This window comes from Xiphophorus hellerii, chromosome 15 (genome assembly GCF_003331165.1).
Source record: "Xiphophorus hellerii strain 12219 chromosome 15, Xiphophorus_hellerii-4.1, whole genome shotgun sequence".
In the NCBI taxonomy this organism is placed as follows: Eukaryota; Metazoa; Chordata; class Actinopteri; order Cyprinodontiformes; family Poeciliidae; genus Xiphophorus; species Xiphophorus hellerii.
The window spans coordinates 5629712-5649025 of record NC_045686.1 but is presented as its reverse complement, the minus strand read 5'-3'; the positions used below and the strand labels follow the sequence as shown (position 1 = coordinate 5649025).

Below are 19314 nucleotides of genomic sequence, written 5' to 3'. Positions count from 1 at the left end.
CCTTCTGTCACTTTTTTTCAGCAGTTAAAACTTTAATCCGTTGTTAACACGTAACCTGTTCTTCCGAGCCGCCTTTAACGCAACATGAGCGCTATGACGCTCGCGCTGAGTTTATACCTGTGCGGCAGAAGGAGACCTGCTGCTGCTGCGCAGAGCTGCTCAGGTGTGTTAGAATCATGGCAGCGAAACGCAAAGAACTTTACAGTTTTTCTCCCAAACTAACCGACAGAGTTCAGTAAAGCTGATGGATGCAGGTAATGCAGCGTTTCTCAATTCCGGTCCTCAGGTCCTCCTGCCCTGCATGTTTTAGGTGTTTCCCTTCTGTCACACCTGGATTGAATTTATGGGTGATTAACAGGTTTCTGCAGCACTTGATGGTCATGCAATCATTTGAATCAGCTGTTCTGGAATAAAGGCACATCTAAAACATGCAGAGCAGGGAGGCCTGAGGACTGGAATTGAGAAGCACTGAGCTAATGTTAGCTAAAAGATGACTAGCTAATGTTAGCTAAAAGATGACTAGCTAATGTTAGCTAAAAGATGACTAACTGTTAGCTAAAAGACGACTAATTAACACCAGTACAGCACCTTACCCTTGCTAACTAGCAGTCTGTAGGCTACTGGTGTTTATGTTCAAAAGTGGGAAGTACTTGTTACATTCACTTGCGTAACTTTTTAGGAAAAATGTATTTAATAGTTTTACTGCACTGTTCCTTTTTCTTTTACTCGAGTCATATTATTGTTGCTACGTAGATTCATTTTGCCTCCAGAATAAGCCGATGCTCCCCTCGAGCCGGGCTGGCTGGGTCGGTGTCGATTCCATGGGGTTAGTACCGTCAGCTTGGTACCAAAGTGTCATTTCCGGTTGTGTGGGGTCCCTCAGGTTGGTACCGTCAGGTCTGTGTCAGTTCCTTTTGGTTATTACGAAAACGAACCCGTTGGGTCGTGTTTGTTGTGTGTCAGTACCACCGTGTCCGTAGCTCAAGTTGGCTATAGGGTCAATACTATCGGATGGGTACCATCTGGTCGTTTCGGTTCCGTCGGGTCGGTATCATCTGGTCGGTTCGGTTCCATTCCGTCGGGTTGGTACCATCATGACGGTTCGGTTCCGTCGGGTAACCAGCAGCAGACAGAGAGGCGGATTCGCATTTGCTCTTGCATCAGTTTGTTTTTAATGTTGATTCATCCAGACACAAGCTCTTAACTACTACGCCTCCTGTCCGCCAGGGGGCGCTCTCTGAACTCAGGCTTCTGTTTATTGTCATTGGCTCCTCAAAACAAGGCAAGATTAAAAAATGATGATGCAAGAGCAGAACAGCGCCTCCCGCAGGACGAGACGCGTATGGATCCATAACTTAACGCTCGAATGAGTCCTAAACAGGAAGTTACAAAGGCAGCGTATTTACATGTGATGTCTCACTCGGTACAAATTTCAAGTCTGATGTGTTTTTAACGTAGGCAGGCGATCCAGGACCGTCTCCAAGGAGACAAGACTATCAGGGCTCGGATCCCGGCGTCTCCTCAACCTCCTCGGGGGAACCGGGCGGCTCCTCGGCCCGGCCCGACTCCTTCTTGTCCACTTCCTGTTGACCTTTGATCTTTAGGATGAGCTCCTTGATCTCCTCGCGCTTCGTCTTCATCCGTTGCTGGGGGAACCAGTCAGACAAGTTTATGGGCAGGTGGAAGCTGGGGATGGGGTTCTGGAGAGAGGAGCAGAACCGGGATGGATTAGAACCGGGACACAGCAGAACCTCTGGAGGCTCCCAGAAACCCAAAGTTATCTTAGAGCAGGGGTGTCCAAACTTTTTGCAAAGAGGGCCAGATTTGATAAAGTCAAGATGCGCGGGGGCCAATAGTTTGTTCGGACATTTTTTAACTACAAAAGTGTCATGCAAATACACACTGTTATAAAACAATTTTCATTGTCACAATTATCTTTATTTTTCAAATGACAAAATAACCAAATATAAGCCACTCAGGCAGATGAGAACAACTCTAAAAACACAAATTCTGCTTTTCTTTCATATCTGGAGAGTCAGATAACATTGAACAAACTGTATGAAATACCTTACATTTACATGAGTTTAAAAATATCTTTGCCTCAAGAACATTTTAAACAGGAGTTATAAGTAACGCAAAGTTGTCTGTTATTATTAAATCTTAAAACAAGTGAATTTTGCTCTTGTCATTTACAATATCTTTCAGAAAGTAATAGTTTGTATCACATCTACAGGTTCATAACCAAATCTTACTCAAGAGTTTAATAAAAATAATGGCCATAAACCCAAGTGCATAAATGTTCTTTTGACTTTTCACTGCTGATAGTGACAGACGTTACCGTTCAAAACACTCAGTTTTATGTCCTCAACTCTCAGTGCCACACTGTTACGTGCCAGGCAAACATTCGCAAATTCTTGCTTCTTCTCAGGGCAAAATGTTCTCCACCATTTTCATAACACAGTTTTGATAAATGTATCTTCAGTAAAAGGTTTGCCATGTTTAGCTATTAACATTAACATCGTAGCTTGCTTTGGTGGTATTTTCTTTTGACTCAGGCCTAAAGAAATCGCTGTTGTGATGCCAGTGCAGCTTGGAGCTGCTTCAGTTTTTCAGCACGGTCACTCCCTGTTAGCTTGTTGTATGTGTTGGCATGTTTAGTCTGGTAGTGTCTCTTTACGTCAAAATCCTTAAACAAGGCAACCGTCTCATTACAAATTAGACAAGCATAATTGCCTTGATTTTCAGAAAAGAAGTATTGTAATTCCCATCTCTCTTGAAAGCGGCGGCCCTCACTGTAAACTTTCCTCGTTTTCTTTGCAGTGGCCATGGCAGAAATGAGTGGAGAGGGGTTCGCTGCACCGAGGCAGAGACTGATAGTATTAAAGTGGTGCTGCCACCATTTGGTGAAAGGAGGAATTACAGTTTCAAGTTTTATGATTTATTTATTCTGTTTCACAGTGCAGGCGGGCCATAAATAATACATTATAAGACCGAAGCTGCGGGCCGTATGAAATCTGACCGCGGGCCGTGATTGGCCCCCGGGCCGGACTTTGGACATGCCTGTCTTAGAGCCTCCAAAACCTGAAATCTAACATCAACCTGGACATGAATGAATCTGATTTCTATTATTTTACTAAAATCGAGATAATTTTATGTCAGTTTTTGTCTGAAATAAATTATCTATTTATTACGCGATGGATTTACATTAATGGACCTTACCAGAGGCGCCGCTTTTCATTGGCTGATGGCCATTCTACGTGGTCACGTGCGTTGCCGTCTCACAAACACACTTAGCTTCCCGTTAGCTAAGTACAGCATAATGGCAGAACTGATACAACTTCTACACCTTGAAGCCTGTCTGCTACACAGTCTTACTTTAGCTAAACAGATCAATATGCAATGTGTCTGTATCTGACATACACTAAAGATTTTATTTTAGCAGAAAAAGCTTTGGACTAAACTGTTACTCGTGTTAGCCACGTTAGCACCAAGTACAGCTAGTCAATCAACCATCGCTGTGTTCAGGGAAGCGCTGATTAATAATCGAGAAATAAATATCAAGCCTGGAAACTTGATATCGTAACGGACTGAATGTTATGTTTTTAACGTAATCTTTGCTCGTCTTGCGGGGCGCAGGCGGTTGCCACGGTAACAGGTGTGCTTAAAATACAAAGAGAGAGTAAAAAGGTAGGAGTGGTTTTGAGTTGATCACCTGTTCGGGTTATTTTACCTTTGTTTCCCTTTGCTGTGGCGCATTACAGCCGCTGTAGTTTCTAAACGTTGGACTAATTACCTCGTTCGTTTGTGAGTTTACGTCATTCACAACAAACATCAAATAGAACAAATATATTTCATACAATTTTAACAAACAAATGGCTTCTACCGCGATAATTATGTGAAATTAAATGAATTATATCCCAACTTCAGAAGATTTGCCTTTACCTTTACAGAGCTCTTTGGTTCCTCCTATCAGTCTGTAGCTTCTCATATTGAAGTCAAAGTTCAGATCTACCATAACTGACTGACACCTGCTGGCCTCAGGTTTGCAACCAGCTTGTGACTGAGAAACCAGTAACCTCCTCCCAGATGATGACATGAACTTGTTAGTTCCTCTGTCCGTTTAGTAGCTGATATATTGTGAAAATCCGGTAGAAATGATGCACTAATCAGTCATGTTTACATAGAAACAACGAGGCTTTGCTTGTGAGACTTGCGGTCACGTGGGTCGGTTGTGGGCGGAGCTTGGTAAGGTCCATGTGTATTTAAAGACAAAGATATTTTTAAATTGTCTAATCTCACGCAATGCTGCAGTACTCCCTCGTTCCCCTAGGGGGCGTCACTCCACGTTGTAGACCTCTGCTTGATTTGGTTCTAGTTTTATCCCCAACTCCAGCCTCAGTCCTCGGAAACCCAAACCCGTATCCCAGCATGCATCTGGGTTATTGATGATCTTGGACCAGAACGGAAATAAAACGGTTTAAATGTGAAAACTCATCTCTAAGGAAAAAAAACTAGCTTTGCTTTGGACACTTTTCTCTCGTGTGAAGCTGATTTTTAATCCAACTGTCATCTAAATATTGAATAAACTTCTAAAATGTCAGAAGAAAAAACTGAACTGTGTCTGGTGGAAAAGTTCATTTTACATTTTGTTCTGACCTGAAGAGATTAAAAACGGAGGAAGGTAAAGATTAACACGATGTTAGAAGTTCTATGAAATCTCGGCTTCTCCGACTGAACTGGAGCACTCCGAGTTCCCACGGACATCGAACGCAGCCCGAGTGAGGCGGGGCTTTTAGCCAATAGGAGAATTCAACTTCCAACCCACAGAGGGCAGCACTGAGACGCCTCAGGCCAAATATTTACACAAGAAATGAAACAAAGATGGAAGCTCTGCGGACAAATTCAGAGTTTATCTGGAAAAGTGGATGTGAGTTAGAAACAAGATGGCAGACGGCTCTGACCTCGAAGAAGCTCTCCACGTATTGCAGGACGTAAACGCCGCAGTCGCTGAAGTTGTCCTGCTGCGGCACGCGGGGGCTGGAGCCCTTCATCACCTCCTTCCCAAAACCCCGCTGCGTCGCTTGCCGCACCTCCCACTCCACCTCCAGGTACCTGGACCAGAACCGGATCAGAACCAGCATCAGAACCGGATCAGAACCGGATCAGAACCTGAACGCTCCCACTCACTCTCTGAGAGTCTTCACCACGTTGGACCGGGCAGGGCCGCGCAGGGAGTCCATGATGAGGATGCAAGGCCTGAGAGAGCAGACAGGGACCCGTCAGAACAGCAGGGGGCACTGCTGGTTCTGACGGTTCCGACCCACTCACTGTTTGCAGATGACGGGTTTGGAGGCCAAGCTGGTCTCGGAGGCGGCGGTGTCGTCAGCCGCGTTCCCGTCGTCGCTGCACTCGTCCTGAATCCATCAACACAGCGATTAATCAATTATTAACGACTAATTGTTATTTTGACGATTAATCGATAATTTGAACGATTCATCGAGTTAAAACCAGAACCGCTCTGGTCTGGTCTGCTGGTCTGGTCGGGGACGAGACGCGGATCGGTACCTGGCAGGAGCTCTGGTCGTCAGAGAAGGCGTAGGCATCGTCTCCGTTTCCGGAACCGTAACAGACGCTGATCCGGTGCAGCTCGCCTTCAGACAGCAACAGACGGTTCTGATCCGGTTCAACACCACACAGCAGCAGAACCTCTAGATCCACTTACTGCTGAACTGCAGCTCGGCGTCGGCCCGGCCCGGTCCCAGCGGGTTCTGGCCCGCCTCGTTCGGGTCGCAGTCGGCCTCCTCCGGGACGGCGGGGGACGGTTCCTCGGACGAGCAGTCCAGGCCATCCGGGGACAGCGGCCGGCAGTGGTCCGGGATGTTCTCCTCCAACTGCGGCTCGGCGGGCGACCCAGAGGCCGCGGGCGGGTCCAGGTACATGGGGTTCTTCTCCAGGACCGGGCCATCCAGGCCCGGGAAGCATATGACCGCCAGGTACCAGTGGGCCCTGAGGAGAAACAGATCCACCTGACCTTTAACCTTATGAGGGAAACGTGAGACTTTCTGCTGCTTCCGTTCACCGAGGCTCAACCACCAGGTGACGATGCTGTAAAACTCATTTCTGTTTGTTCCAGTCAGACTGGGTTCAGGTGCCGGATTGCTAGGTCTCCAGGCCTGTTTTTATATAAATTAGGATTTTAATGAGAAAAAAAGAAAATAGAAGAAATTAAGGAGCAGAAATAAGATGAAAGGTCAGAGATCAGGGCGACTTACGACTCGTTGATGGGAACAAAGATGAAGTCCTTCTGGAATAGATTCACGTGCCGCGTCCACGTCTTCACCCTGTTGTGCTTCCTCTTCTGGATCCTGAGGAGCCAATCAGAGTTTAGATCAGCGGTGGAACCGACCGGACCGCCTGAAACACGGCGGCCTCAAACATGGCAGCGGCGCTTACGGCAGGTTGACGGTGTCCGGGCCGCTCCGCCGCTCTCGCTGATTCAGCCGCTTGTAGAAAAACGAACTGAACACGTGGATCCTTTGTGCATCTTCTTTTTTTAATCTTTCCAAAACTAAATATCTAAAAAACAGAGAAACATAAATGACCAGAAGTTTTAAATCTGTTTAAATGTAAGGAGAAGCAGAAACGATAAAAACTGACTTTAAATAAAAGTCGATGATGACGTCGTTCAGGAACTCCCCGTCGTTAAGGCAGTGCAGGTCTTCGTTAGTGACGGAGATCCCGCCTTTGGCTGGAGGCGGGGGGTACACCATCAGCCTGGGGGGCAGACGCCAGCAGGTTAACGGCAGTTAGCTCAGCCGGCCGGCAGGGGGCAGCAGAGACACTCACTTCAAAACCGGCCCAGAGAAGGTCGGCTGCAGGTCCGTCATTTCCTCGTCTTCGTCGAAGAACGCGCCGCTCTGCTGGCGCGTCGCCATCCGTGTGCGAGTCGACATCCCGCCAGCAGGGGGCGCTTTGGGGGGCGACTGCTCCAGCTTCACCTGGGGGGGCCAACACCAACCACCGGTTCAGACAGACCCGATAGAACCAGAACCACATCAAATCAGATCCATTCCAGTTAGAGGTCACAATAGAAAAACCAGTAGACACAAAGCTAACGGCGCTAAAGCTAATGCTAACCTAAATCAAGCTCATCCTGTTTAGTTTAATGATCAGAAATGAGACTTAATCACAAATATTGACCCAAAAACCCAGAAGGACAGAGAGAAGAACCAAGGTTCCCTAAACAGGGACACAAAGCAAAAATTAGACCAACAGGGAATAGCTAGCTAAAGAGAAATAAAACAAGAATATGCTAAAATGAGCTGCATGTGGATTGGTAACAAACTGAATTATCCAGAAAACACAAAGCTAAAGTTGCTAAGCTAACGCCAATGAAACTAAATAATCCAAATTTAAGTGAGACAAGCTCAAGTAAACTAATCTAATGTGCCAAAATTGGAACATTTTATATCATAGGTAATATTTATGTAGTTACTTATGATGAAATTAAGCCAATTAATTATTTTGGCTATAAATCAAACAAAGAGCATCTGGATGATCCGAGTTTCTGCTTCAAACAGCTTCCTGTTTGGATTGGAAATGTCAACCAGTTTCTGATTTTCCGTTGGTCAGTGAACGCACCTTGTCGACCTTCTGGCTGGACGCCTTGTTGTAGTTGACCAGGCGGATGTTGGCCTCGTCGAAGGTCAGCTTGGTGGGGAAGCTGCTGAGTTTATTGTTGCGGCCGATGACGGTCAGGATGTCCTCCAGGATCATCTGCTCCTTCATCACCAGGCCGTTCTCGAAGATCAGCACGATGTACTTCTCATCTACGTCTGAGGAAACAAAACCTCACATCCATCTTCGTCCCGATTCTTATCCACTCAGACGCTAGCTACATTAAGCGCTAAAATAATAGACTAGAAACCCTGAGAAATGTCAACAGAGAATTAATTCTACTTGCACGAGTCGTTTCTGACAGAAGTTTTAGTTTCAACGTTCCAGTTCTGACCCGGATCAGACACAGGAAGCTGTCTGGACTCACGCTCTGCGGCGCAGTCGTACCACTGGCCCCCCTGCTCCTGCGACATGTTGAGCTGCGAGCGCAGGCGCACACATTCGTCCGCGGTTGTCTGGAAAAACAGAACAGGAAGCTTCCGGACGCTGCACCACTCGCAGCTGATCAGCTCCGACGTCTGTAGGTAAAAGTCTTCCACAGAACCGGGCTCCGCACCTGGAGGGACAGCAGGAAACCTGAGGTCAACCCGAGGTCAACCCGAGGTCAACCCGAGATTAACCAGAGATTAACCAGAGATTAACCAGAGATTAACCCGAGATTAACCCGAGGTTAACCTGAGGTCAACCCGAGGTCAACCAGAGGTTAACCCGAGGTTAACCGGATTTCATCTGGATTTAAATAATCTCTGGTATTAACCAATCAGCAGGTATCCTGCCTGCTGCAGCCAGCCAATCACAGCTGCTCCTTACCTTCAGCTTCCACCTGGATGCCGTCCACAGAAAACTGGAAAACAGCAAAAAATTGTAATTAATCTTTTATTCCACTTTGATCTGAGCTGCAGTAATCAGAATATTAAATCAGTTCAATAAAACGACATTTTAACAGAAATGCACGACTCATAAAAAGTTTGTTCATTTCTGTAAACTCAGTTCAGGTTTTCATGAATCCATGCATCAATGCGGCGCAGCACGGAGGAGCCCGGCCCGAGGTTCTGCTGAGGTTCTGGAAGTTGCTTTGGTAACAGAACTTCAGGTCAGCTGCGTCGGCGGTTCTGGTGTCTCTGATGCTCCGAAATTCAGTGACTTTTCAACAAAAACGCAACCAGCGCAAACCCAGCAACGTCTGACAAATATAGCAACTTTTTTTGACAAAAACAGCAACGAGCTGTAAATTCAACGACTAGACTGGGAACCGTTCGGACTCACGATGACGGGCTTCGTCACCATCCGCCTCAGACTCCCGATCCGAACGCTGCGGCACTCCAGGATGATGCTGTCACACTTGGTATGCGCCATTTTGGGCTTCTTCCTCCTCGGCGTCAGAGACTCGGCTGGAGGCTGATTCCCAAACTGGGAAACAGGAGAAGAAGAGAAGGTTTGATTCCCAGTTAGCTCCCGGGGATTTTCCCAGTAAACTCCCGTTCTCACCTGGTCCTTCATCTGGGCTCGGTGTGGGATCTTGATCTTTGTGTTGACGTCCTCGAAGAAGTCGGCGTTCAGCTCCTCCTGCTCGGCGGCGCTCTTCACCGCCGCCTCCACTCGGCCTCCGGAGGGCGCCGGAGAGGAGTGGGCGGAGTCAGCGGGTCGAGGCGAGACGTTGTCCAATCGGTTCACGCTTCCAGTGCTGCCCGTCTCCGCCTCCTCCTCGTCGCTGGACAGGACGACTGCAGAAGAAGAACGCAGGTTAGCCTGGCAGCATCGGAAAACCGCGAGCTTCCAGGATCGTGATTCCCGTCGCTCACTGGGGTCGTTGAGCTCCGGTGGCTGCCCCACCGCCGCCGCCCGCTTCCCTTTGGCTCCGCAGCAGCCCGACGTCCCGGCTAGAAGCGGGATCCTGCCGTTGCTCAGCGGCGCCGCCCTGCTGGCCGAGATGCGCACCGGCATGGTGGCGCCGGGTTTGTAGAAGTTCTGCTGGATCCCGACGGGTCCGGCGGGGTCCGTTGACCGGATGGCGGGGCGCGGGGCGGGGGAGGACGGGGCGGGCCGTGGCCCCACCAGAGGTCGCGGGGTCGGGGAGCCCGGGGGCGGAGCCAGAGACTCGCTGCTGCCGCAGGTCAAGCAGCTGCTGCCGAGCTCACTGGGCTGGCGACACTTCAGGCACACGGAGTGGTAGACGGCGGGCCGACCCGGCTGCACAGGACACGGGCAGAAAGTTTCACATCTTTTTAGTTCTCATTTCCATGGAGAAAAAAATTTTAAAGCAGAAAAATCAAAGTATTGGCCCCTCAGTACCAAAGTATTGGCCCCTCAGTACCGGAAGAATCGTCTGTTTTCTCAACAGAAGAAAACATTTGATTACAAATAATTATGATGTTGATTATTTTTAACTTTTTATTTAAACTGAAGTGATTCTTTACTTGTTGGATCAAATATGTTAATTATTATATTTTAAATGAAATAAAGTTAAATCAGACTTTTGACAATGATTGAAGGGAATTTAAAGCAAAGCTGATTAATGGATTAATTTCAGTTGTTTTAGTAACTGGTTAATCATTAACTTCGACCAGCGAAGGACAGAAGCTGCTGCGTTCTGCACAATAACCTTTATTTAGTTAAATGGATTTGTTTATTCATACCTTTAATATTGTAAACACTAAAAAACTCTTATTGGCAGAAAACTGATTAATGAAAAACTCAATTACTAATGGAATGATTTGTTTGTTTGCATCTTATGTATTTCTAATATTGTGATTAAATAAATAATCTGAAAATGTGCCAATTTTTTATCCAACTAACCGTTCCAGCCCGAAACTATGAAATAAGTATGATTTTAATTTTGGTTTTAATTTTGAACCCTCTGAAGCGTGACTCGGGTTACAATCAATGTGTTTTTATGCTACTTTTGTCATTTTAATTCAAAATAAGGTTTCGTATGATACTTTCTACTGTGTTTTATTTCACAAAATAACTTTTTCATGTTTGAAATATTTTCATTTTTCACTTTTTAAAACGGTTTTAGAGCGATTTGTAGAACATTTTTAAGACGAAATGATAACAATAGCAGTTTTACAACAGCAATGATGAAATGTCAATAATGGACAATGTCAACATCCCCTATGTGTGTGTGTGTGTGTGTGTGTGTGTGTGTGTGTGTGTGGGTGTGTGTGTGTGTAATTTTCCATCATTTGTGAACAGAATCCTAAGATATTTAAATCCTCCACTTGGGGCAGAACCCCGACCCCGACAAGCTAATTTATTTATGCATTTATTTATATAGCTATGAATTTTTATTTTATTTATTGCGATAATAAAAGAAAGAACCTTGAACACAACGATCAACAGGGTTTGCATGTCATTCAACACATTTTCTCTGTGTGAGACTTGGGACTCGGAGTGTTTGGTTCACAAAACAATGTTTTAGTCACAGCTGGTAAGAAACAAAGATTCCCATTAAACTCCACAGGAAATGAATTCGGGTCATTTTGGACCCACTTGTGGAAGAATAGGGTAGTGATATAAAACAGGCTATTTCTAAAAATGTATAAAAGGCCAATTAAAAATTTTAATTGCATGATATCAGTAACATATTTTTTGAGGAATACCTGGAATATGAAGTGATGAAAACTTTTCATTACAAAGATATTGCAAAAAGACGACCTGACCGGGTCCAATAGGAACCACTTACACATCAGAGGGTTAAAACAATAATAATAAAATAAATCTTTTCTTAGATTGTTGACAGACCAGAGGAAATAATATTCCACGTTTTCATGTTTAAGGATCAAAAGACAAAAACGATTAAAACCGAGTCGGACCTGGAGTGTGTGTGTGTTTCCTGGTGTGTGTGTGTGTTTCCTGGTGTGTGTCTCAGCTATGAATTGTGGGAAACGCGGCGCGGCCTCTCTCACCTCGGGGGCTTGGAGCTGCGGAGAGAAGCCGACGTCCTCCAGCGGTTTCCTCCTCTGCTGGACGCGCCGCTTGATGCTCAGCGTTTCTTCTTCTGCAACAGTTAGAACAGGCAGATCAGCTGACCCGTCGCCATGACGACCAGGACTCATTCTGACAGCGGCTCCGGTCGTTACAGAAACACATGAAATACTTAAATGCAGAAACTATCAGGAGCTTTAACTGTGAAAATAATTCATTTTTATATTTCTGGTGGAACATGACTGGATCAAACGGATCCAACATCTGATTGGTCAACCTCAGACCAATCACTGTCAACTAGAGCAGAGTTGGCCCCGCCCACTGACCTGACTCAAATTAATCATTAATAACTTAGAATCGATCAAGTCTGTAAATATAAAATAGATATCATTATGAAAACAAAATAATTTTAAAAAACAACATTTGAGAATTAATTTTTATTTTCTGCTATCTGTGAAATCAACTGGTGCTGCTGGGCGGGGCTAACACTATGGTATAGTCAAAGCAAAAGTCAGAAATTATTTGTTTTCCAGGCACAAAGTGATTTTTCCTATCACAGTCAGTAACTATGCTACCTTCAGTTGTTTTAAAAATTTTATTTATATCAAATATAACTTAAAAGAAATTTGACTTTCTGACTTAACACCTTGAAATTGTTCCTCTGTCTCTTTAAGAACTCCTGCTCTGAAGCTCCGCCTCCAGGAAGTCGTCCCAACATGGCTCCTCTATTAACCCTTTAATGGTTTTACTTGTAGCAGCTAATATAATGAGCTCAGCAGTTTGCCAATTGCTGCTAGCTAGTCTGAAGGAGCTGAGTGGGGGTGGAGAAGTTGCACCTTGAAGGCGGGGCTACATCCACCCAGACGTTTAGCAGCTGAACGGTTGCCATGGAGACTAAAGGATTTCTCTAACATGAAAGAATCAAAGCAACACTGTAGGTTTGTTTCTGATGAAGATAGATCAGAAACCAGCCGTAGCTAGTTCTAGCCAACGCCGACTCTCTACTTGATGCTTGTTTCCATGGTAACGTGAAGCAGAGGAGCAGGACTCTACCTGGAGACTCTGGACAGGTGAGGACGATGCTGTCCACTTCCACGGCCGGCTGTGTGGACGAGAAGTTGTTTCTGCGGGACAGGAGGGACAACAGAGCGTCTCTAGCGACGTCCACATGAGGAGGCAGAAGCGTGCGTGTGAGGACTGCTGACCTTTGACCCGGCTTCCTGCCCGCCGATGGCACCTGGGCGTGCTGGAAGTGGCGGCCCTGCAGGACAATCCCTGGAGGAAGAGCCGAGGTGAAGATCAGGTTCAGGTCGGTTCTGGTGGAGGACGGAGTCGGTACCGGCAGCGCCACGTCGCTATGGGGCAGAGAGCGTACCAGAACCAAGATTTAATCAGGACCAGAAACAAAATTAGGATCAGGACCAAGATTAGGATCAGGATCAGGACCAGGACTGGCTGGACAAATCAGAAACCAACCAGAACCAGCATCTGCAGAGAATAATGAAGGCCCACTGCTGTTTGGACCGCCTTTCCGGCCAGCCTTCCATCAGAACCAGCAGAGTTCAACCGGGTCAGAGGAGGCTGGACTCTACCCAGTTAACCCAGTTCTCATTCTGATCCATTTTCCAGTTTAACTTTCAAGATTTTCCCAGATTTTCAGCTCAGTGTGATGAAGGTTCTGGTCCGGTGGGACTTTCAGAACTTTCTGGGTTTAAAAAGTTTCTCAGAGGTCCTGACAGCTTCCTGTTTTCTGTCCAATCAGAGAGACATGTTTGAGGCTACTGCTAATTTCCTCCAGACCTTTCCATTGCCAGTTGTTCTTTCATTTCTTCCTTCAGTTTGGTCAGTTTGGTCATTGCTACTCTAAATGCACCTTTCGGCGCTGTATTTGTTGGAATAAACTTACAACATTCGTTGCCAAAAATTTTGCAAACTCCGCCCATTTTGGCCATGAGCCAATCTAATGCTTGTCTATTTTGTCTTGTCATCCTACTTGTTTCATGAAGTTGTTCTCCTAGGGCCATAAATCCTTCAATGGTAAAGTTTATCATTCGCTGTTGGTTGTAATAAATATAGTTAATCCATTCAACATTTTTAATAATTCCGATCATGGGTATGATGATTCAAATCCTGCAGCGACTTCGTGTCGTGCTTTGAATTCATTAGGAATTCCTCTTGGTTGACCTATAAGATCCAAATATACTCCTTCATTTAATCCATAATCCCCCAGGCTTCTACGAAGCCTTGTTTTATTGCGGTGCGTTCCTACTATGTCTGCAACTCCTTCATACACTAAGGTTATTGGTACTTTCATTCGAACAAGGGTGCAATGGCCTACCCATTTTAGGGGCAATGTGTTGATTAAAATGTCATCACCACACATCCAGTAGCTGTCTGCCACCGGATATGTCTGATCACCTAGAAAAAATAGTGGGGGAATAGCCCTAGTAACACTTTCACAGTTTTCTTCTGTAAATTCTGGATTTTGATACCATATAGGTTTTGTAACAAATAATGGTGTTACGTTAGCATGTTTAAACCAAGATACAACCCAAGTAACATTACATCGAACTGTTGTATTTCCTACGTGTATTCCTCCATCATTTTCAAATCCTCCATTTGCAAAACATTCATACTACTGGCTGCTAACATACCCCTGCTAGCAAGCTGTTGACAGTGTGCTCTGGTGCAGAAGCTAGTTAGCAAAAGAGTTAATTAGTTAGGTAGCTTAGCACCTTATTTATTTTTTGTTTCATTTAAATCTGTTTAATGTTTTTTCTTATTATATGTTTATAACTTCTTGCTCTAAGCACCGAGTCGTTTCTGGCTCAAAGCTGCTTTATAAATGAAACTGTTTTGACTGTCATGGCTGATGGTTCTGTACTACAGGACACCGTCAAAAGCTAGCAACCTAGCACGGGTATATTAGCAGCTAGTTAGCGTTAGCCTCAACTGGCTTGAAGATATGAGTGCAACTCAAACTTTTGCCCCAGAGAAAAATCCCACAAAAGACAAACAAAAACCAAAAACCTGCAGCAACAAGATGAGAGTTTAAATGTCAGAAATGTGATTCACGTATTTAAGCCCAACTTACACTTTTTAAAATTGATTTAAGACATTTTAAGGCCATAATTTCTTGCTAACGCTGTTAGCATGTCTTATGGTGATAAGACTTTCAGATTTCTTCTTCAGTCAGAGGCCTCTTCGGGTTTGATGCAACACTGACTGCTACTGGAGATCTTTCCTGCCCCCAGCATCACTTTCTGCATCGACTCTTTGAAGACACTTTGATAAGTTAAAACAATATTTATAATAGTTTATTTATTGACTATTATTGATCATCTGTCCTGAAACAACAAACCAGTGCAACCAGTTAGACCAGTACTGTTGAAGAAGCAGAACTGGGCCGTACCTGAACCTCCGGGGGGTCAGCCGGGTCAGGGACCGCATGTGGCTGCTGGGTCGGTTTCCGCACGTCCTCAGCGGGTCGGGAGAACTGTAGTGCTTTAACGAAGGAGACTAGAGAAAAACAAAGCAGCATCAGAACCAGAACTGGGTCGGAACCGGGCCAGAACCGGGAGGAGTTACCTTCTTCTCCTCTGGGGGGCTCAGCTGCTGCCGCTCCATCTCCTCCTCGCTCACCGCGCTCGCCCTGCAGAGAAGAGAGTCCAGAACTGTCAGCCATGATGACCTTTGACCTGTCTGCAGTGTGGCGGTTTGAGGAGAAAGGCTTGATTGTACAATCATGATGACCTTTATTCATGTCAAACCTGAAGGTAAATAAAACCCAGAAAATTTTGGTCCGATTTCACTTCAAACAGGTGTATGTAAACTTCTGACCTTTACTGTATTTCATCCCTGATTGCCTTAATTATTGTTTCTCAGATTTAAATAAAAAATTCTGTGATAACTTTATTTTGTGATGTTGTTAAAGACTCGCTTATTAGTTACAGTTTCTGCTGGGCTCAGTACGGTGGCCCACAGGTTCAAACGAAAAGCAAACTCCAAAACACACAAAACTAACGCAACAGAAAAACGCTGTCGCAAAAAAACTAGCATAAAAAGCAACAAACTGATGTCAGTCCTCCAGACCACTAGGGGGAGTCGACCAGCAGATTATCCGGCACCAAACGCTCAGTAAAGACAGGAAGTTCAGAAGAAAGTTGGGTGGAAGAAAGAAAAAGTGCATCCCACTTGCTTTTTTAGCATGCAGTTATTTAATATAACAGAGTAATTCCAGACTCCCTCTAGTGGTCAGGAGGACTTCAGTTTAGTGAAGCGAGTTTGCAGATTTTCCCCTTAGTATATAATTTTTTTGCTTTGTAGCATTTTTACGTAGGTTTTATTTATCTGTGTTGAGTTTTCAAAACATTTTTCATCACATATTCTATTATAATGGAAGCTAGCAGAGGCTAATGAAGGTGGCGGTGACAGGAATGAGAGCAGCATCGCCTTGGCGAAGTGATCGGATAAAAAGTGAGAGCAGAGCTGCTTACTGGTGTCGCGTTTCCGCCTCGGCGTCACCAGGAAGCGAGAAGCTCCAGCTGCTCTTGAAGCCTCCATCTCTCCTGCTCTCAGATCTATTCAGGGCTTAGACAGTAAAAACAGAACCGGGTCAGAACAGGAACAACAGCAGAACTCAAACCAGAACCGGGTCAGGACACAAGCATCACATGAGCCGGACCGGACCGGACCGGTTCCAACTGCACAGACTGGGGGACGAGTCGGACCCGACTGGGAGAAAGTCTGGACCCTGAAGAATCGACTACCGAAACCAGACGGATCCGACCGAGAGCCGCTCCACATGATGCAACGATCATTTTACTAATCAATTAACTGATCAACTATTATGATGATTAATCAGTAATTCTGATGATTAACCGATTAATTGGATTAAAAAAGGCACTTTCTACGGATTTTTCATTTAGCCACTAAAGCCTTTTTAATACAATATTTGAAATGCATCCAACTGGCAAATAATTAAATTCACTTTTTAAAATAAAAAAGAAACCATTTATTACCTAAAATGGTAAATCTGAACCAGGTGAAGCTAAAACTACAACTTGAGTTTTGAGTAAAACAGATTTACAGAGAAGGCTGATTTTATATTAAAAGCTAAATGCTTATATTTTTGTACAGTTTTGGCTTCCTTGCTGCTCAGAATGTGTTTTTATTCAGCAAATTGCCTTTTTGAGTTTGTGTAATCCAGTTAATGATTAATCAGTTAGTAACATTAATTGACTGTTATTTCAAATATTGATTAATTGCGATTAATTTGATTAATCGTTTCAGTCCTACATGGAACCAGATGGACGTGGATTACAGTTATTTGGTTATTTTTACATCATTGCTACTGTTTTATTGCAGCATTTTCTTAATGAATTAGTTTTCTATTATTTTCATTTTTTCCTCTTGTTGCTTCTTTCCGGCTGAGGAACCGTTAACCTGAAACACCAGCTGCACCACAACACTCCCACTTCCTGTTTCCTGGCTCTGAAGCAGCTGATTGGACGCCTCTGCTGAGTCTGGGTCAAAACAGGAGGTAATCCACAGAACCAACCTGGCTGCAGGTAAACTGGTTCTGGATCAGGTCCACACATCCAGAACCAGAACACTGGACCCAAACAGGCTCAAGCTGCAGCTCCACAGACAGACAGCCCCAATGTAGACAAGATGATGGAGTAAAATGTTAAACCAGTTGAACTCCTGAATACCTGAATCTAAAACAGACTTATGATAAAAACAAACCAACTAGCTGGTTGCCATCTAAAGGTTTTATGTTGACATAAAAATTATCAGGATTTTTTATTTTCCCCCCATTTCAAATTCTACTGCAAAAAGTATTTTATCTAGTTTTTAGTGCAAATATCTCAGTACACTTGAATTAGGAGTAAACTAATCTACAACTTTTCAGCAAGGAAATTCTATTCTACTTGTAACCAAGTTAGCAATAACTGATAAAATATATTTGCCCCATACACACACACACACATATATATTTATATATATATCCCCTTTGTGCGACCTCCTTTAATATTTTTATTGATTTTGTATAATATCTAATTTGAAGGAATCCCCTTTCTATTTACATTTTATCTCATTTTAGGAGTTTTTACCTGATTTTAGTAAATAGTAATAGTAACTACAATAATAGTAACAGTGAAAATCCTAATAATATCTCATGTGTTTGGATTTATTATCCTGTGCAGGTTAGGTTTCCTCTGAATTCACACCAATCCTGCTTCTGTTTACATGTTTTCCTCTCAGATCTACAGCTAGCCTGTTAGCATGTTCGTTAGCACCAGTTAGCATTCTGTTAGTGAACTCTGGCCAATCAGAGGTTGTTTATCTGTTTGTTTGTTTATTGTTTACTTGTTTGCGCCTCCATCTGCGGTGAGCCAGCCAGCTCTGGGGCTAACAGCCTCCCCTCCCACCCACAGGAAGGCCCGGCTATGCTGCAGCTACATCCAGCTAACAGCAGCGCTAACGGGGATAGCTGCAGCCCCCAGAACAGAGCCGATTCCGGTCACAAACAACCGAACCCTAACCTTAGCCGGTCCCCCAGCCGGTCCGGACCTGAACATTCGGCCCTCCCTGCCCCCCGGCCGGGCAGAGGATGATGGGGAGAAGCAGCATGGAGCCAGCCGGAGTCCCGGTGGCTGAGTGCGGGTGAAGCAGCTGCAGCGGTCCGGTCCGGTCCGGTGTCCGGTGCGGAGTGTCACCGCTTACCTTGGAGGAAGAAGCTTCTGTTGTGGGCCATGTTCATGCCCCGACCCGCTTCATGTTCCGTTGATGCTCATTAATGGCTGGAAACAGAAGTGCGGCCGTTTAAAGCTTCTCGGCTCCACAAATACACACCATGCCGGAAGTTGAATGTGAGGGCTTCACAATAAAAGCTCCAACACTCCGATCCAGTAGAAGCTGAATGAAACCAGAACGTACTGCAGGTTTAACCCCAATGTAACCATAAGCCGGTTCTGAACACCTCAAACTCTCCGGTTCTGATCCATTAACATGGTCTGGGTCTTCTTCACTCAGTTCTTTTACCTAATGAGGTTAAATCAGCAGGAATATCTTACAGTTTGATGAAAATAACACGGTTTCATAACTATTCACATAAATTCATGACATCGTTCAGCTTCAGACCCTCCATCACTCTTCAACGCGCTTTTAGCCCCCAGATATTAAGATGCATTCAGTTGAGATTTCAGATCAGAGATGACACTGAGGTGGAATCTTTGATATTATTATTATTATTATTATTATTATTATTATTATTATTATTATTATTGATTAATTTATAGAGTTACTTCTACTGCCTGTAAAACTGAAAATCTCTGCTTGTCTGCACCAAATATTCAGGGTGTAAAATGACGGATGACCTTCAGATTATTCAGTTTAAATGGTGATGGAAAGTTCGCTACATCAGAACTTCATGTTTTTACATTCCCCTTTTTGAGCAATAACGCTTTTCCCCAAAAAATCCAATAAACACCTCAAGTAAGTGTAAAAAACCTTCTTTGAAAAATGTAGGAAGTTTTTTCTAATTTTGTTGTTTCCATCGCAGTTTTCTTAAACACATTTTGAATTTCAAAATGTTCATTAAAAAAATCCAATACAACCGGACATTACAAATGTCAAGAATTAACGGAGAAAATGTAATGCATTTTTGTATTTCACTGAACATTGTTTGACGGACCATCGCACTGA

At 44.5% G+C, this 19314-nt stretch overlaps 1 protein-coding gene across 1 annotated transcript; it reads right to left on the bottom strand.

Annotated features, from left to right (window-relative positions):
- Nucleotides 1-1148: 1148 nt before the first annotated feature.
- On the bottom strand, nt 1149-18478 carry senp6a (SUMO specific peptidase 6a). Its single transcript, XM_032584848.1, has 23 exons — nt 18334-18478; nt 16101-16194; nt 15193-15256; nt 15017-15123; nt 12810-12959; nt 12658-12728; nt 11586-11677; nt 9480-9867; nt 9166-9401; nt 8944-9087; nt 8488-8521; nt 8045-8233; nt 7642-7835; nt 6847-6998; nt 6658-6774; nt 6454-6576; nt 6273-6365; nt 5723-6006; nt 5566-5651; nt 5329-5414; nt 5188-5256; nt 4962-5112; nt 1149-1700 (listed from the first exon to the last, which is right to left on the bottom strand). Exons 1-23 carry the CDS (start codon nt 18368-18370, stop codon nt 1497-1499), a joined length of 3165 nt encoding a protein of 1054 aa, XP_032440739.1. The 5' UTR covers nt 18371-18478; the 3' UTR covers nt 1149-1496.
- Between the last annotated feature and the right edge of the window lie 836 nt (nt 18479-19314).